Below are 20,900 nucleotides of genomic sequence, written 5' to 3'. Positions count from 1 at the left end.
GAGATCTGTCACACCCACAAGTGGTCATCGAATGCATATGGTCTAACGGTCATATTTATTAGGATCTTGTCTTGTCTTCTAGACATACCGTATTAGAATACTAAAGCATACATTGCATACCCCATTGCACCAATCTTTATGAATGCTGTGCGTTTCGTAAAATTCACAGATAAGTAAAAAACCCATTGAACAGGCAGTACGACAGCCAAATCATCCAGGTCACAAGGTCAGTTATTAGGTCCTGACTAAGAGGAAGAAGAAGAAGTAATTTTACATTCTCCTAAATAATTCGTATTTTTCGTTCCTTATGAGGGGGTCCGGACCCGAAATCCTTGTGTGCGTGCCTGCATCCATACATGTTTTTGCCACTATGATTTGTTGCATATATTGTGTTAAAAATATATACATACTTATATTTATTTTAATATTATATATTACGTAGTTATATAATCTTTAATATCCTAAATTTCACGGTGAGATAATTTTTCGACCATGTCCGATCCTAATAGGATCATACGGGCCTCCACAGAGTAGAGGTTTGTATTAACAGATTTTGTTTTTACGAGGAAAATAAAAAAAGGCTGACATCCTTAAATGGATGTCAACCACTTGCTCAACCTATTAGGTCCATACCCTGACTCATACACAAATTGAAAAACAATATTTGTGTACGTGCCAGACCCAGGATTCGAACCTGGGACCCACGGCGTGATAGTCCAACGCTTAAGCCGCGCGGCCACCGTGGGCATAATTAATACCCTAAAAATAATATTCCTCAGAAACATGAAAAGCTGTTTTAAAGGAATATATTATTATTATTAGAAATTATTTATATTTTATTAGTAGTATGCTGAAAATAACAATCCTTTCCAATATTGTTTATATAGTTAATCGAACAATGTGTGTATGATGTAAAAGTTATAATATCGTATTTGCGTAAATTCGTTTGTAACGATTTCGTTGTCTCATGAAAGATGATTATAATTTATTATGAAGGTCAGATTTAATGCCAGTCAGAAAATGGTCAAAGTCGTGTAAGTAGTTATTCAAACATTAATAAAAATATAAATCTATTCACATTAAATGAGGGGATAAGTCAATATGGAGATATATATTGAATTTGGGATAAATGATGTTAAGGCAAGTTGAAAAGGGTTAGGTATTCCTGATTTGATTGAAGTTCCTGCGCATGTTTATCCTGTCTTACAGAGCGCCTTATATACACACAGACTTCTTTGTTCTCAGTTAAAACAATTTGGCAAATTGAAAAGGCTTACTGTTTTATTTTGCAATTATGTAAATTAGGGCTTGCCACCTAGCGACCCCTTTGGATACCGACGGGGGCTTAACTGCCCCCTCCCCCTTTCTTTCTTTATTTTGACATTTATTTCCCTGCAAACTCTTTTCCACGCGATCCGTGGAAGCTGTAGGATTTTTATTTCGACGCATATCAGGGTACATATTATTTTTATGTATGTTTTAGCCAGATGAATAAATATATTGTTAGTAACTATGTTTTTATTTATTTACTTAATTTATAGCATGCGTAGATAGATAGGTACATCGGAACGGTCTTGTGGAACGAACCGCTCCCAAGATTTCATAAAAGATGACATACCTATTTTGTTTACAGATTATTTTCCAATGTAACTACAATCGCTGTCATAAATATCTACCATTATTTGTTTCATTATTTTTATTTTCAGTAAGTAGAATGAATTAACGTATTGCAAAAAATACATAACATTAAAAATATTCATTGTTAATTCGTGACTGTTAAACAGAAAGAGTTAAAATAAATAACCCTACTTTTGATTATGCGTTAATAAAATTATTAATATGTGAACTTACCACTCCAACATTATTTAACATACACACTTTGATTATTGATATACTTCTCTTTGAGCAGCGTTCATTTAATCAACAATTTAATTTACTCAGACCCAAGATTAATTGCTATAAGGCCACGAGCTCTTATTCAATAAACGTATAAACACAAGTATCAACAGTAGAGTTTGGCCTCCGGCGGAACCAGAAAGTGTCAGACCATTTAATTTGAAAACATAGTCCCAAAAATTATAATATTATGTACATAAAAAAAGATAATTGTAATTTATTAATTGAGTGGTTCACAAGCATAGTGAACCAACTCCATTCTGGTTATTTTAGAGTAAGCTAGGTTCAAACATAATTTTTGAGTATTTCTCATTCTGTAAGGGTATGATTTCCCTTACATAATGATTTGAATGTACTCAAAATAACACTTCAGAATTGCAATCATAGCCTTACAGAATTATAAATACTCAACTTACCCAAAAATAAACAGAATAGACTTGGTTCACTATGCTTATGAACTACTCAATTAACGATACGGGATAAAAAAGTGGTATCCTGTCAATTCAGTTTCTAATAAATACTTTGATAACCCAAAGCCACGTCATTCCGAACTCAAAAAAATAGAAAGTCTAAATATGAACCATAGGACAAAATAAGTATCGACCATTATCATAATTAAGAATCAAGACCGAACAAAATTGTGCAGCTGGCAATGTTTTTTTTTTTTTTTTTAATAAATAAGAACAGCAAACGATATACTATTTGACTACTAGATTGAGAGAGAAGGTAAGATGGAATTCTAATAATTTATTCGATGGTGTCTTCAAATTCATCCACGGGCAACTAAGCTCCCCGCGAGGGGGATAAAAACAAAATGCTGACTATCATGGGTTGAATGATTAATTCGAATACATTTTAGTGATTTATGTTAAGTATGTAAAATAAGACTTCCCAGTAATAATAGCACAAACGGATACCGTTACCTTGTATTGCACTTTGTACTGGAAGTGGTTAGAGTATTAATTATGGAAAGTCTCAGAGATCTATACATACATATAATATATATGACGTGGTATCCAAGTGGCACTAAACATGCTCAGGGATGTCCTTAAACTCATAAAGTTCGGTGGATGTACATGGCAGCGAAGAGCTATGGATCTAGAAGAATGGAGGGAGCTAGAGGAGGCCTTTATTCAGCAGCGAGTCGACTCCGGGTGATAATGATGAAATATATCAGTGGCAAAGGGTGGAGGTAGGCTGTTAAAATCCGACATAAATAGTGCACACTAAACTTTGTCAGTCAAACTTTTTTTTTATTGAACTAAGACTACAATCATAGATAGTGGTTATTAGTTTTTAAAATGCAATTAAACCCTGCCTAATCCAAGCCATAGCATAGATAATAGTCAAAAAATATTATTTTATCTATAAAACATCTAAAATTATACCATTAAACCATACATAATTTTAGATATTGTATAGATAGAAGAATATTTTTTATCGTTTATGGTTTGCTTAGGCAGGGTTTTTAATTTTAAAAAACTTACCGACGCCATCTGTAATATGAATTCTTTGTTCAATGAAAACAAATAAGTATGACTGAAAAACTTCAGTATGCACTATTTATGGGAGATATTAACAGCCTACCTCCACCCCTCGTCACTGAGATAATATATTATATATATATAATTAAACAACTCATTCGTCGGTTCGCCTACGGGTTTGGTTGTGGTTCCTTACATGATGTCTAAATATACTTATTCACTAATCGAATCCACATTGTCTCATGGGAACAGCCTTTTCAACGATCTTGATCACCAAAAGAGGAAGAAGAGATAGTATACACGTTGATGAGACAACTGCGACAACCCAGGGCTCGAAATGGAACGGAACGCACCGGAGCGCCGTTCCGGCTCGTGAAATTTGTAAAATTATCGCTCCGTCTCGTGGAAAAAATATGTTGACCGTCTGAGCTAGATAGGCCATAGAATAGAAAATCTGACACACTTATTTTTATAAAATACACATACGATTTGATGACTATGTAAATATCTTCAGAAAATTTGTCGAGCGCTCCGGTTCGTAAACTTTTCCATTTCGAGCGCTGCGACAACCACGAAAGAATGAATCAGGATTTATTTGGTACTCCTGTTTTGTAGAGAAATATGAATCTAGACAAGTTGTTAAGAATTTGATGTTGTAATATTTTAATGTTTTTGCCTTTTCCAAAAATTTTAATTTAAATTTTAATGAATCGGGATTTAGGAAAACGTGATTTTACAAATATCTGGTTATAATTAATATAAATATAAAAAAATCGGTGTGTGTACCCTATGTACGCGCGTTAGAAGTGTTGCTTCTTTGGCGTAACAAAACAAAAACAAAACTTGTGATAAACTAGATTCTTTGACTAGCTCTTAATTATCTTTTTAAATTACACACGCAAGAAAAAGGACCGCTCATTGGAACACCGTTGGTTTATTTATATACACTTTAACTTATATTACTAAATTATACAATGGTTTCTCGTTGTTTTTATTTTTAAAGTACCAACTTTCACTCTGTCGATTAATAGTCTGTTTACGTAAGGAATTGCAAATGGCCGACAATAACAAATTCGCTGCCTAGGCAACGGAACAGTTCTAAACTATAATAATATACTGTATAATCGTCACGATTGCAGTATCATACTGTGGCGTAAAGGTAGTGCGTTCGGCTGATAACCGAACAATCGGTGGTTCGAATCCGATCGAGTGCGTTTTTTTTTGTGAAAAAATAAATTATGTGTTACATGTCACGCCAAATGTCATGCCAAAAATACACTCTGATCTGATTTCCCAAACGCGCCAAAAGAAGCATAACTTCAAAAAACATGACTGATTAAAAAAAATATGATTTGTTTTATAATTACGGCTGGAAATGCTTGAGAATTGATGTAGCCTGGATAGTGAAAGAAGTTAATTACAATTTTAATCAGATATGTAACTAAATATCATGGACTTACTCCAGAAACTGCTTTATCTGATTATACATTGGCGATTACTAATTGTATATGTATTTTCGAATATGCCAGTATTATATGAAGTCGTCCTAGGTCTGGTCCGTCTACTACACAATGAAGTTGGATCGACTTCAAAATAGATTTCTTAGATTTCTCTACTTATGGACATAATATGGATTCTGTCCTTATGATAATGATAATTAAAAGAATTTTCCGACTCGTTTTCTTCTATTTATGCCATTGTATTTTACATCAATGGTGTATGCTATCAATGCAATCCTTGTCCACACAAAGAGTCATTGCTCTTTTAAAGCGTTTCTTTAGACTTATTCGTGAGTTCATTTACAATCCGTATAGGTATACTGGCAAATATTAATTTTCATGTTCCCACTAATATCACCCGTAACTCTGCGGTCTTCATGATACCCCATCGCAGGAGGGATGTGATTTTTTCATGATGCTGTGTATCGTACGATTAACCTATCCACCATAAAGGTTGATTATTTTGTTGAACTATATACAGTCGAACTTGGTTATTACGAGGAAGATGGGATAGACTGAATTTGCTCGTTATAAGCGGTACTCGTTATATCAGAGAATATGTATTTTAAATGAGCGGTCACATAACAAAAAAAGTCGAAAATAAAAAATCTGAAAACCATCGTAAAAATCCCCGAAACAAGCATGGCATTCATAAACTACAAAAGAAGTTGTTTATTGTAATGAACTCTGGTAGGTACCTACGGATTTCGCAAACCTTAGATTTTTCAACCATGTGCGTGGATACTTTTTCATTATTGTCGGCGAAAATAACAATTAGACACTTAACTAGTGTCATAAACGTAATCCGTCAAGGTGGCTCTCGTGGTGCAGTGAGTAAGGCGCTGAGGCACCGGGAATCGAACCCGAGAGTTCTGGGTTCGATTCCCGGTCATGACAAAAACATTTATGTGTTTTTCTCAAAGCCTGGGTGTTTGTAATTGTTCAAAATTACTAACAACCACCTTGTACGAAAAAGCAAGGACATGGTTATTAATAATTCTAAAAAAAAAAAACGTAATCCGTCCCCGGCGGCATCTTGTCCGATCGGATTTTATTGCTTAGGGTCGAAATGTTTTTAAAAGATCGACACATTAACAGTATTTTAGCTCGGTATATCGGATAAGTTGCTCGTTATAACAGTGAATACATATATTATGGAGAAAATTATAAACCAAATGTCAACGAATGTTTCTTCGTTACATCCGACATCTCGCTATGTCCGCTATGGTTGTTATTTGTAATTATTACATCATTTATATATTATGTATTTATTAATTAATCTCTGTAATGCCACAATACTATTTTTTCTGAATAAATAAATAATTACATATCTGGGAAACGAAATACCAATAGCTTATTTAAAATATTATATTTATAAACATGTCAAGTGAAGTACTGATTAAAAATAGCCGACGGCGACGGATCCACGTCGTAGGAATTTATGCCATTTTTGAAAAGCATGAATAACGCCATTGCATTTAAAAAAAATAATGTGAAACATAATAATATTAATAAATTAAATCTAAGTATATTTAGATAATATTATATTGATTGTATTCATAATAAATTGTATGATGTAGTACCTAGTCTACCTACGGCATAGACGGTCGTAGCATTTTCCAACGTTGAGCTCATATTGTATTAGATATTATGATTAAATGGAAACAAGAAACGGGATAATAATTAAATGAAAACTAATACTAAAAACGTTTAACGAATGTTCAAAAAATTGAAAACGCGATCAACTCATACAAATTTCATTTATTACGAATGATCCTACGAAACCACAAATAAATACACATTCAAATTAACACACATTTACCTGATTTAATATCAATATCTTGATCACCAAGAGCATCCTTTTCAGAAGATGCAGCTTCATCGTCTCGCCTTTCACCATCCTCCTTTCCAGGAACAGCTCCGCGTGACCACTCGTCGTCATCCTCGACATTTACATTCTTGCTCTCATCGTCAGAACACGAGTCTTCCGTATCCACAGTTGGCCTATCTTTAGAATAGTTTATCACACCACATTCAACGTCTTTATGATTAATTGATTCACGTTCTCCAACAGTCATATCATCAGCAGGCGTTTCAAAATCAGTCTTAATATTTGAACTAACAAAAGCGACATCAAAAATTCTTCTATTTTCCGGCCTCGTAGGTGTTGATATTTGTATTTTTGGTCTTCTTTCACTGTCGGGAAGTAGCCAATTTCTTGCCGGGGCAATTCCTGGTGGATTTCTCCCTCGTTTGATGAGTGGGACCGGACTCTCGTGCCCTCCTACTCCTACTTCTGTGATATCGATGTCGTCCGGACGCTCTCCATCGAGGCTCGAGCCCTCGTCTTCTTTTATCCGGTTGTTGTTGTATTCGAAGGACTTCGATACGAAGTTTGTCAGCTGCTCCATCATGGCAAAAAGATTGTACCAGTTCCACTGTCAATATCTTAATTATCGTCAGACGGATCAAAAGTGACACACAAGAAATCGTCACGGATTCATTTTGGTTGTCTTTACACTCACAAATATTTAATTTATATTACAGTAATCACTAAACATTATATTATTACACAAAAATAAGTCTGAGTTTCCATTATTATTAAAATATATTAATGAAACATTAACACAAAAATGTAAGATTGATTAACATTTCAATGATTTTAACTGTTTTAAGAATTCATATTTCGTTTTAATTTATTATTTCAGAATTATGTTCAATCTATTGTTTTAAAATTATTAAACTTATTCTTACATATAGGTGAATCTAGATCTACTTAATGTAGTATTCATTACTATGACATGAAAACATACTTATAGAATGTTTTCATAAACACTATTTTCTTGTAGTCTTCATTATTTGACACAACAATTATTAGAATAACCAAAAATATTATTTGCAAATGTCCAAAACAGTGATTTTCATTAATTATTAATATCCTATTGAAGTTATTGATTTGGATATATGATATCTAATGTATTTCATATTTTTCTAAAATAATACTAAATTTATATCACTTATAAATAACAATGCTGACGAAAGATGTCAAATTCACATGACGTTTCCGTTTGAAAACCGTACGCCGGAACCACTCGCTTTTCTCACCACTCCGCGCGAAAATGTTATGGGAAAGACAACCCCAAACGTCGGGGGTAGTTTTTCCGGTCCGGGACGGGGTTCACGTGGCCGGGGCGTGGCCTGATTCACCCCGCCTTAGTGAGAGCCCCATTGGCGGTTGTCCTGACGTGATAAATAGGGCGATTTATACACGGTCGAATAATGTATTATATCATGGGGGCTGTAGCTACGTGGCAGTGGGTTAACTAGTAAAATGATCCCATGATGTAGATATCGACAATAACTTTGTCTCCTTTTTTATTTAAAAAATAATGTACCTATTTACATAATATTCATGTGTTGTATATTAATAGGCTCACACTAATTCAGAAGTCTAGCAGATAAAATACGAAAGCTATATATAATCTGTAGTTTGGCTTTAATATTATGATCGACACGTCAGAGCGCAGTGTATGAAATGATGGAAGTGAGGATGGTATTGGAGATACGTACGTGAAAAAATCGATGACTGATATATTGGCCACAATAATAGAAATCATGCTGTTGATGAACGAAACTAATTCAATTATTCAAGTTTGAAAATCCTTAGAAACATACTTTAAACGTACGTAAAAAAACAAAGAAAAAATAGTGCATAAGTGGAATTCGTACTTCCATCTTTTTTTATTGATATCGTTATCGATCCGTTTTTTATTCAAATTTTATAATATTCAGAGATTTTTTAAAACAAAGAATATTTGGGGGAAATGTGTGTTGATGGATGATGATGCTGAGGAGATGAGTGAAATACTGACGACTGGTTGTTGAGAGCGCTTGCGTCTTTATTTGACGGATTGACACAATATGTACAGTGGTACAATGATACAATGATAAAAATAACAGCGAGGTAGATATTTTTTCCCGAGGCACGATGATAAAGAGTGACAGTTTTCTACCACGATAAAATGCGGAGTAAGATATTCAATCAATCGTGATAGCATATTTATTGAACTCCTCACAATTGAATAATGCTGATACTAAGTATCCCATGCCTTCGGTGAGAAATGCATTTTATTGAGGTGAAAGTTCTTATTTGTAATTGATAATTAGGTTTGTGTGACATTTGTATGCCAAAATGTATGTACTAAACAATTTTAATTTTCGCCGTCAGCGTTTCTTACTGAGTAAGCAATAAGCATTCTTCATTCTGTAGTAAAATTTATAATGAGTTTAACATTATAGTAAACATGTATGCAATTGAATCTAATCGCAACCACGATGGACATGTTGTAGAATATCCACTTCTGAAGCCGTGTGTAGTGGGTTAAAATTTCACGTCTGGATACTTTTTCAATGTGTATTTGGACCCAGACCAGGGACCTAATGTGATGAAAAATAGGTATTATCTAGGTAGATCGAATGGTTAATAATACTTAATACTTTTTCGTAAAAAAATCTGTTAAAAAATGTCTTTGGGAGGCGGCCAAGATCCACGTCGGCTTGTAGAGTCAGTGAGAAAATAATGTGTTGATTTTATTTATGTTAAATGTAGGTAGATAGTACTTATGTAGATTTCACCTAACATGAATGTGATGTTGGCGCCGAATGCTCGAATTTCTTGGACATAGTACAGGATGAAACAGTCAATCATCCAGAGACTGCAAATAAAGCAACGGCTCTCGACAATATGTCTGGGATGCATTCTGAAGTTTTTTGGACATTTTATTTGGCGCAGACTAGATAACCTGGAGAGACCGGTGGTTTTGGATAGCCTCCAGGGAAGCCAATGCAGAGGAAAAGCGTCGGCGCGCTGGACCAACCAAGTGAAGGAGCTGATTGGGGGAAGCATTCACTCTGGCCTGAGAGAAGCAGAAGATCGAAAGAGGTGGAAAGTCTTAGTCGCTCAAAAGATGAAAAAAAGGTGGTCACGATCCTCAGCCATAAAGAAACTACCAAGAAAAAGACCTAACATGAAACTCTAGTTTTTAAGCAGTCAAATGGATATAAATATATATTCAAAACAATCCAGTAGATAGTATCAAGAACTAGTAAGGACATTTCGTCCCCTTAGAACAGAACAAGCCTAACTGATTTTTTGTGAAAATATTTTTATTGTACTAAAAAAATCCTTTTTTGATTCTCTATATAGAGTCAGAACAAGCGTACATATCTGAATTATTATGGACATAAAAAAGGTTATCAGTTTAAATCATTCCAAGCTTAAGTTTAATCTTAAAAAAACATTTTCGAACAAAATTAACTTATCTGACGTTATCTGACGACATATTATATAACAGAATATACTTTTTAATGTTTTTTTTTATAAGCAATGCTTTTAACTAATGCATTATCGTATATTCAAATCAATATTCTTATATTTACAGTTTTCAAATTAATGACAAAAAAAAGTTTAAAAGTGCTCTCCTGTAAAATGTAAAAAAAATCAGTTAGGCTTGTTCTGTTCTAAGGGGACGATTTGTTTAATTAAATATTTATGTTTTATTGAACATCAAATCACAGGCACGCCACTGGCGAGTGGGGTGGTGCAAGGGCGGTGATGGGAGTTTGCGAAATGAGACCTCTAACATGGGTGGATTGAGATCGCCTATTACCACATTATGCGGCCTCCGACACAACAATCTGCGGACTCAGTACATTGCTATATGTAATATCGCCTAATTAGATTATCCATGGCTGCGAGTCTGGCGTCCGGGAAAGCTTCGTGAAAATTGCGGAACAATATATTAAAATAATGTAGTAAATAGTTACGTGCATGACTTACACGGAATAGGCGCATAAATAGTACATATACAACTATATAGATAGTTAAATATTGTTTAATTAACGCTTGAGCGAGAAAAAATATTCTAATATATCAAATGTTAAGATTTTTATACTAATAAATTCCAATAAAATCAAATTGAAATAATAATGGAATTTTATGCAATCAAGCAATACAAGTACGGCATTCGATATTTAGTTCATTTTACTAATTTTAAAACTAGACTTATAGATTTGATTACTTTAAAATTAATTTAATAACTTTACAAGAGTATTTATTATAAAATATAAATGGTATTTATACAGAAAAAAAATACTCTTTGACACACTGAATTTTCTCTGTTGGATTTTTTTAAAAAAATATATTGATTAGATTGCGACATTTAAAGTTTTTCTTTAGAAAGCTGCTTAAGTTATTATTTTTACCGAATGAATGAATAACATAAACTAATAAATGTATTAAAATAATATATTTACTGTAGATAGGAAAAAAGAGGTATCCTTCAGTTTTTTTAAAAATAGGTTTTATTGGATAATAACATTGAATACGCTGTGTCCAAATGATACTAGCTGTAAATGTCGAATTAATATCTAAATTTAGCTTATATTAAAAAAAAAGGAAGTGAAGTGGGGAAAAAGACTTAACCATCGTTTTATTGGATTTTATTTAATTAACTCAATAATTAATATCAGATTAGGAACATAAAACACAATAATAACTATGTTCATGCACTTAAGATTTATGTATATTATGACCGAAAACCATATATAACAAAAACGTTTTTGTGTCTCCTGTAAAATTTGATTTGTGTGGGTTACGTCTTTTTCTCTTTCTACAGTCGATATTTAATAGTGTGTTGAATTCGTGTTTGTGAAGTTTAGTTATGTGGCTCTTTGAAGCGTACGTACCTATTTAACAATATCTTATATAATTATATATATCACTGATACATGCATTTTTTTTGTTTTTGTTATATTTTAATATTGTATTATTGGCCCACTCGGCTGGGTTGGCAGATCGCCTGTTTCTTAAGACACTGGATGAAATTAGAATTCCGCGTCTGGAAAATATAATATAGGTACGTTGTTTTTTTCAATGTGTGTTTGATCCGATACAGATATCATTTCTCGTGAAAAAGATTGTTATGAGCCAAATGCTATTTTCAAAAAAATACGAGTATATTATCTTCTATATACTTATAAATCATAACTAAAAGAATCAGAATATAATACATTAAGTGAATATAGTTTGGGTCTATAATAATATGAGGTAATAAGTATATTTCCGATGCTGTCATAAATGTTGTATATTCAATTAAAATTTTTAGTTTATTTTAAATGTGTTGTTTTTAATAAAAAAAGACTTTCGTCTTTTAAATGTCTTTCGAGGAAAATGTTATCCAATAAATAATGCGTGCTAATAGAAATGATATGTAGCAATTTAATGAGAGTGTAGTGTTAATATCTTATAAATAAAATTGCTTCTAACTCCTAAACCAACGACCAATTGCCTCGATCAATAGCCATTTGAATTACGGAAAGCGTCGTAGCAACATATTATCTGTTCTCTATATGTCTAGTTCAGTGATTTCAAACTTTCACTTAAACAAAAGCATTTTTTTTTAAATTGATTATAATTACCCTCAAAGTTGATATTCTATTAAAAAATAGCAGGTTTTATAGGTTACACCCACGATGGGCGCACGGCTTAAGCGTCGGCATATAACGTCGTGGGTCCCAGGTTCGAATTCTGGGCATATTGTTTTTCAATTATTTGTGTATGAGTCAACGTATGGACCTAATAGGTTGAGCAAGTGGTTACATCCATTCATCGTAAAAACAAAATCTGTTAATACAAACCTCTATTCTGTGGAGGCCCGTGTGATCTTAGGTATTGGAATCGGACATGGTCGGCATTTATTAGACATTTTAATAAGGAAAGTATTTGCTTATTGATTTTTGTAGATGAAAAATTAATATGGAGTACAATACGTTTTAAATAATGTATCAATTATTAAACAGATGAATATATTTTTTACCGTAGAAAATAGTTTTAATTTATCGTTTATTGTCCAATTTAATCTCAAATTTTGGTGTATTCAATTTTAAAATAATCAATAAATTGTCTCATTGTTAGACTAGTTGAGATTGTTTGTTTAAGATAAGTGAATACGGTGTTAATATTTGTTAAATTGCATGAATCAAAATGATAATAATGTTGAATTATAATAATATGTATTTTACTGAACCCATTTGGGTGCTTTGCTTATCTGTCTAAATTAATAAAAAAATGCACGTTAAAATTTTATATCGGCATTTCATATCAGCAAGCACATGTAAATTTAAATGTGTGTCATTTGAATAACGTGATATGTAATAAAGGACCCTTATTTACAACTTTCCTGTATCCATATAAAGGTGAATTTGTCTGAGATTTCACACACAAAATTAATTACAGCACAACTCTATTACGTACTATATTTTAACACTCAGTGATCGATTGTGGTATAGAAAAAATATGTAAGGAGGCATCCAATCATAAAGTATAAACATAAATGTCAATATATTTACGAAATTGATTATAATTAAATGCAATAAAACACATTGAAAATTTTATACGAAAAATTAATAATCGTATATATTTACCAAAAGATGATTTGGTACTATAAATTATATAGTACCTAAAGGTCACGAAAATTAGTCAACGTTTTGTCACGTACGTGACCGTCAATACTCTACTCTCCAAAATGAGCCTCCACTGTTTCTCCTTAAGCTCCAGCACTTACTCTTAATTAAGTGTTTCATTTGCCCTGAATCAATCTTAATGAATTAATTACATCTCGAAGCAAATACACTGTGGCTTCGATGTACGTTAAACAATGGTGATAATAATAAAAAAAATGGTATATTTTTCTTCGTCGGGACATCGTTATCCAAATGATTTGACTGTCGGAAAGCTTTCTCAACGACTTAAGCACTTTCGAAATTCAAGGCATTTGTCAGTGTAAAACCTGATTGTTTTCTTGATTTGGTCTGTACATCTGAAGGAAGCTCTTCGTCGCCGTCTCCGACCTTCAACCTAATCCAACATTACAAGTTTTTCCTCTTCTCTGCAAGATTTTACCAAATAGTTAAAGAGTCTGTGCGATTGCAAACCATGCAGGGTCTGTCTTGAATCAAGAGTTTGTTGAAATAATCGGTAAAGCGTCAATTACATTGAGCTACTTTATGAGCTGTTTGTTGGCGAATTTATAATCTGCCTGTAAAGTCGCCTAGTGTAATCATCGAAATGTCAGCTTGTTCGATGATTACACTGGGCGACTTTACAGGCAGATTATAAATTCGCCAACAAACAGCTCGTAAAGAAGCTCAATGTAATTGACGCATAAGTTTGACCATCCACGCGAATCGCAGCATGCACCTCCAGCACTAAGTCAAACCTTTTTGCCTTTATCCTCTCGTTTTAATAATATTTTATCTCGTCTAAATTGGTTGTAGTTTTATATGGGATTGTCGCTGTGCTCACCTTTTTCAGATTGCTCGATCCTCGATAAATAAGTCGCTGACCATCTCTATAATATTATATCTTTCAGCACCAGACGCAGTTGTATTATATTATTATTACGATCAATGACCATCAATGAAAACATCATTTCACTTTTTCAACCAGGTGAAGCAAGGTAGCCATCTCTTCTTGTGATTTTCCAATGAGTAATGTGTCGCTCGCATATATTTAATTGGCGAGCATTTTACCTCAGATAGCAACGCCGTTGCGCAATTCTCAAGTGCTATCCCATAGTATCTTCATGTTTTTACTAAACACGACAAAAACAAAACTATTTCAGAATGAGAACACTTACTGAGAGTATTAATAACACACACAAAGAGTTTTTTGAAAGCAATAATATACTACCCATGAATTATTTACGATAAACGTTTCAAGGACGAAAACACCTGCCCTGATTCAAACTACTCTTTAATTATAATGAATTAACGTTAGACCTGGTTTGGTCACATTGTACAGATACTTTAAGAAAGTCTCATTCAGGTTAACCACTTTTCAAGCCAAGCCCGATTCCATTTCATTTACTCAGATATCTAAAATGTCGACAACTTTAGATACATACCTGAAATTTTCATGTGAAATGGCATATATGTTAGAGGCAAGGGAAATACATCTGTTCGAATCCAATTCGCTCCGACTGTTTCTTAAAAAGTTTTTCCAAGTATGTGAGTCGCCTAGAGTCATAACTCACATCTTGCAATTATGTAATTTTTTAGTTAAATATACCTACCAAGTGATTCTAAAGACAATCTATATAAAGAAAAATAGTTGGCTATCCAAAGTTACTTTTAATCATGTGAAAATCGTTGACAAATTGACTGTTGGTGTCATAACTCACATTTTTCAATCAATAATGAGTTCTGTCATCAAGGCCTTTTTAACCAATCAGGGAGCTATATGTCTCATAGTATGCTGTATGTCTGCAGCCTTAGGAATATTATATAATTAAAAAAAATAATACTTTTCTTCTAATTACACAAAAAAACAGTGCTCTGGTGGATTTTTGCGATTATCTCAAAAGTCGATTTTGGAATATGTGAGTTATGACTCTTACTCATAACAACTCATGTATGCTTTCGAGTGTTTTGTCATCATGTGTTTCGTCAAGAAAGTCATTCGTTTTTTGTGTTATATATCAGCGGGTTTCACTCCACGACCATAAAAAAGTTTTATTTCAATAAAATTATTAAAGCAATTGGTTACTTTTTGGAAGGGTGTATTTTTCTGTTCTATCCATGGCAAGCAGCTCACTAATTAATTGAGAAAGATATCGTTCTCCTTACTTTCCGACCCGATCCCTTCTCTACTATCCCCACATTTTGGATGCTTCAACCCCTCCTCCTACTCTAATGCACGATCTAACTGTATGCGGTCGTAAAGAAACACCTTTTTGCCACCCCATTGGGAAGGCTTAACGCCTGTTAGGGAAACAGGTATCGATTCAATCTAATTTAAAAACAATTAGGTACCTTCCAACTAATCGAGAATTGCCAAATACGACACGTATTACGGTTACTAATGTACCTGTCCCATAGCGTAGTTTTCTCTAATTTAATTTGGGGTAAAATATTGTCGGATAGAAAATGGACGGATACACTCTAGGACAACTAGGTACTCACAATATTTGATACAATAATTTGTACCTATGTATTTTTTAGATTGAAAACAAAAACAATTTATGGAAAACAGCCGTTTTAATAATTATTTTACGAAACTACAATAAGACCAGAGGTGGAGTTGTGGTAGGGTATCTACGCGAGCCACTAAAACCGTCAGTTGATGGTTCAAATCACACGTGTAGAATTTTTTGAAGTTATACTTCTTTTGGCGCGTTTGGGAAATTAGATCAGAGTGTATTTTTGGCGTGTGACATGTAACACATAATTTATTTTTCACACGAAAAAAAACGCACTCGATTGGATTCGAACCATCGATTGTTCGGTTATCAGCCGAACGCACTACCTTTGCGCCACAGTATGATACTGAAATCGTGACGATTATACAGTATAATATTATAGTTTAGAATTGTTCCGTTGCCTAGGCAGCGAATTTATTATTGTCGGCTATTTGCAATTCCTTACGTAGACAAACTATTAAACGTCAGAGTGACAGTTGGTACTTTCAAAATAAAAACAACGAGAAACCATTATATAATTTAGTAATATAAGTCAAAGTGTATAGAAATAAACCAACGGCATTCCAATAAGCGGTCCTTTTTCTTAAGTATGTAATTTAACAAAATAATTAAGAGCTAGTCAAAGAATCTAGTTTATCACAAGTTTTATTTTTGTTTTGTTACGCCAAAGAAGTATAACTTCTAACGCTTGAGACAAAGAAAGTGATTTGAGAGAATTTAAAAATTAGTCTTCGTAAAACGTTTGCTCTAATATAACTATAACCAGAGGGTTGAAGCAGACCCTTTTTTGAGTTTCTCCACTCCAGCTCCGCTCCGGGACCTAATACTTGCTCCAGCTCCGCTCCGGGTAAAAATTATTCATTATTAGGTATATGTATACAAATGTTAAAAAAATAAAAAACAAGTATTTTTAAAATAAGGTTTATTATTCGTCATTTTCATTATTAATTTTATTAAACAAATTTGTCGGCAGCAAATTGTCTTTCATTATCTGCCTCTTCTGTCAAAAAAAGTGAGGTTATTTATCACTTGGTAGTGTTGGCGATTTTAAATAATTCCAGTATTGCAAAGTGTCAAATATAATATTTTCATTGGATTTTAGGAAGAAAATTTAAGAATAATAAAAAAATATCCGGAGCAGTGAAGCATTACAAATTTTCGGCGCTTCAGCTCCGCTCCTGCTCCGCTCCTGCTCCGCTCCTGCTCCGGGTAAAACTACATTACTCCACTGCTCCGTAATCCAGCTCCAAGCTCCACTCCCACACTCTGACTATTAGGCATAAAGCCCATTGACGCAGCGAGTGCGGCGCTCGCGCAAAATTTCTACAAGTGGCGCGTAAATCATCAAAAATACAACGTAATCAAATACGCCAGCGCCCACTGGACTTAACGATGCCTTGCGCGCCTCCTGCCGCATGAGTCACCGTTTTTCGCTTCTCGGCGATACGATTTAATGAAAATACAAAGAAGTCCATTCATTGAACACGGCTACCAAAATTACGCTGCTTGAGGCGTTGTCGATCGACGGGCCAAAAGCAATTATTTAATAACAGAGAACCCATTGTTTTATTTTATTCCGTGTCATTATATCTCGCTGGTTGAATAATGTCGTCGTAAATATTTATTACAAGCCCCGAAATAATATAATATTTTTATTGCTTTGTTATGAGAGACGCTGTAAAACTAATTGTTTTGTGCTGCTTGGGCCGCTTATTACATAGGTGAAGGGTAATGCGCGGCGAGAGACGTGTGATTATGGTTATGAATACGCCGACTTCGCCCGCTCGACGCGTTCTGTGGGCACCATCGCTTACGCTTAGATTTTTACCTTAATTTAAATGATTAATACATAGGTACCTCTAATGATAATAAAATTGCAACATTCAATTTAAAATAATGTCTGTAAGTAGGCACTCTTCTTCCATGAAAGATCACCCAGTCATAGCATATGGACACCGTTTGATGTCTCTACAGTATGCAAAAGATGTTTAGCGGAATTCCGGAATTTGGTCGGCGTGATGAAAAGGTTGGTGTTGATGAGACTCTTGGGGCGTTCGCAGCACGTGGTCGATCCAGGTCCAACGTCACTTTTTTACATTAAATCGTAGCCTACCGCTCACCCAATATCTTTACGCAAGAATCTGCTCAGTATATGGTTGCTCCAACCCTTTGTAAGGTACTATAACAAGTATATAGTGATATTATATATGTTAATTAAATTTCATAATTTATTAGATCGTCCACACTTTAATACACCAATAGTCTATATCCATCAATAATAATCCATCAATCCATGAATAATCCATCAATCTTTTGGTGATGGTCAATTTTGAAAGACATCGCATACGTATTTCAAATAAGAAAAAGCATTTGCAATATTTTTTAATTGTGTAGTATTTTGTAATTTATATAGATTTGTTTCTATATTAATTACCAAGATACAGTTATGTCCCTTGGCAAAGTGCCACCCTTAAGCCATCCTCTTTCATATTTAGTATCGAGTTGTCTGCAAATTCGTTAGGTACCTACTTACATATTTTATTATTTATTTTCGGCTATCTTACACAAATAAATTCACCATTAATCTTAAAATTTATATACACTCTATTAGAGCATTTCTATAATACCTACTCTCAAACAGTGGTGGCTGTATGTACGCGGAGGTGTGTGACGCTGGCAAGTATGGAGGCACAGAAATTTTCCTCGCAACCACCCAGCGCTCGAAATGGAAAATTTTACGAACCGGAGCGCTCGATAATTTTCAGAAAGTATTAACATAGGTATTTACCTAATTTTACGTATAATATTATACACAAATAATTAAGGTAGATTTTTTTTGTTATATCACTACCTCTCACCTATCTCAGACAGTCAAATGGAATAACAGTCTTTAAACTTATCGAATGTACCTAAATGTTATCAGCACCGTAGGATTAAACGGGGTTTACGTCACGTCATTAATATTTTTTTTATCACAAAACCAAAAAGTTTCGTATTATACTTTAAATATCACAAAGTATGTGAATTTAATTACTTTTTAATAATTCACAAATCGGGATGCAATATTTAATTTGTCTACGAAATTTTGGGGATTTCACTAATCGGTGCTGTGTTCCGGTGCGCTCCGGTCCATTTCGAGCACTGCAGCCACCATTGAAATATATACTATAATACGATAATAGATATATTATCAGGATTTTTAATGCATCTTTTGTTTTTATACTAGTATGTCGATAGTAATGAAGCGACAACATCATCCACCTCTACTTCATCGCGACTGCTCTCAAAAGTTTTCATATTTGTATAAGTTCCTTCATTCGTCGCCCTTTATAATGTGCCGCCCCTTTGCAACGTATGACCTGCCTACCCCCACGGGACGGATAAAATTATTGTTTTCGCAGAATTATTTGTATCAGTGTTTTTACATTACCGTATCAGAATAGTATCACCACAGAACAGATAATAAATATAATACCGATAGGCAATATTCAATACTCCGCATGGTGAAGCAGGCTTTTGAATGTGTGAGTGTCCTACGAAAATGAAGCACGCATTATGCACGTGCAATAGTGTGTGTAATACACCAACATTAAATGAGCGTAAATGCATAAACCGAGAGCAGTTTTTAGTATTCGACGTAAAACGTATTCTTAACACGTGTGTAAGTTTAACCCGGATTCTTCCTTACTCGAGTCGGTTACCTGCTATCGCCTTACCCGTTGTGTATTTCAGTTCCCATTATTTCTGAGTTCCCTGAGTATCACGTTGGAAAAGTCATAGATGCTACAAGAACAAGCATAGATAAAATGTTTTGATACCAGTGACGTCCCGTGGGGGTAGGCAGATTGAGCGGGGCTTGGGGGGGCAGTTACTCGAAGGGCGGCAAATCGAGAAGAATCATTAGGTATATTATATAGAAATAGGTACCTAAACTTAGTAATCACGAAAATATCTCTCAATCAAAAAATTCAGGTCACTGATTGGAAACTTGTTGGTTATTAATTAACATTGACTGTTTAACCGGAGTGTATTTTTTTTGTCGGGTTTGCGAAGCCTAGTTTACTTCCGTTGTCCTTTGACGTCACATCCTTGATGGCCAGCAATGACACGTGCAGCTTTGAGAATTATATTTGAATTATAGGTAGTTACATACTTACCTAATTAATTTATCCAAATATTTTTGCCAGTCACTCGCGAGTTTTGAAAGTTGTCAAGTGTATATTTAAATGTATCTGAAAACTGTGGAGTCGCAATATTGTCTATTGAAGTATAGATGGCATTTAAATTAGATTTAGTGATATATAAATTTGTTAGTAATGTATCCATACAGCACATTTCTTAGATATTGGAGTCATGAAAGGATGATAAAAAATACTGTATAAAAAAATGGGTGGCATTTTGACACTGCCTAGGGGCGGCATTTTGTCTAGGGACGTCACTGTTTGATACCTACTATAGACTTTTGAATTAAGAAGATTTACCTATATATTTAAATAGTACAGTGGCGAAGGGTGGAGATAGGCTGTGGAAATCCAACATAAATAGTCAGACATAATTATTTGCTTTCATTGAACTACATAATGCAAATTACTGCAGATAGTATTGGTTAGTTTTCAAAATTCAATTAAACGCTGCGTAAAGGAAACATATATAATAGATATTAGATAAAAAATATTGTTCCATAAATAAAATATCTAAAATTATGCTATTATCGTATGTGTAGAAGAATATTGTTATCTATTCCGGTTTGCTTCGGCAGGGTTAAATGGAATTTTTATATACTTACCTACAGGTTGCAATTTGTATTGTTGGCAGCGCTCAAAATGGAAAAGTTTACGAACCGGAGCGCTCGAAAATTTTCTGAGGATGTTAACATGGTTATCAAATTTTATGGGTATTTTATATACATAAGTGTGCTAGATTTTTTTGTTATATGGCATATCTAGCTCAGATGGTCAAAACATTTTAACTACGAGACGGAG

At 33.9% G+C, this 20,900-nt stretch overlaps 1 protein-coding gene across 1 annotated transcript in view; it reads right to left on the bottom strand.

Moving 5' to 3' along the window:
• The window catches only part of LOC147072021 (uncharacterized), a 54,465-nt gene extending 47,175 nt beyond the window's left edge, over positions 1-7,290 (bottom strand). Inside the window, exon 1 of the mRNA XM_085946540.1 lies at positions 6,702-7,290. Coding sequence (XP_085802666.1) covers positions 6,702-7,290 — 589 coding nt within the window. The remainder of the gene's footprint in view (positions 1-6,701) is intronic.
• Between the last annotated feature and the right edge of the window lie 13,610 nt (positions 7,291-20,900).

This window comes from Rhyacophila brunnea, unplaced genomic scaffold (assembly GCF_057557595.1).
Source record: "Rhyacophila brunnea isolate RB1 unplaced genomic scaffold, BYU_Rbru_1.0 scaffold_2, whole genome shotgun sequence".
NCBI lineage: Eukaryota > Metazoa > Arthropoda > Insecta > Trichoptera > Rhyacophilidae > Rhyacophila > Rhyacophila brunnea.
Note: the sequence above shows the minus strand (reverse complement) of the source record. Positions and strands in the feature narration are given on the sequence as shown.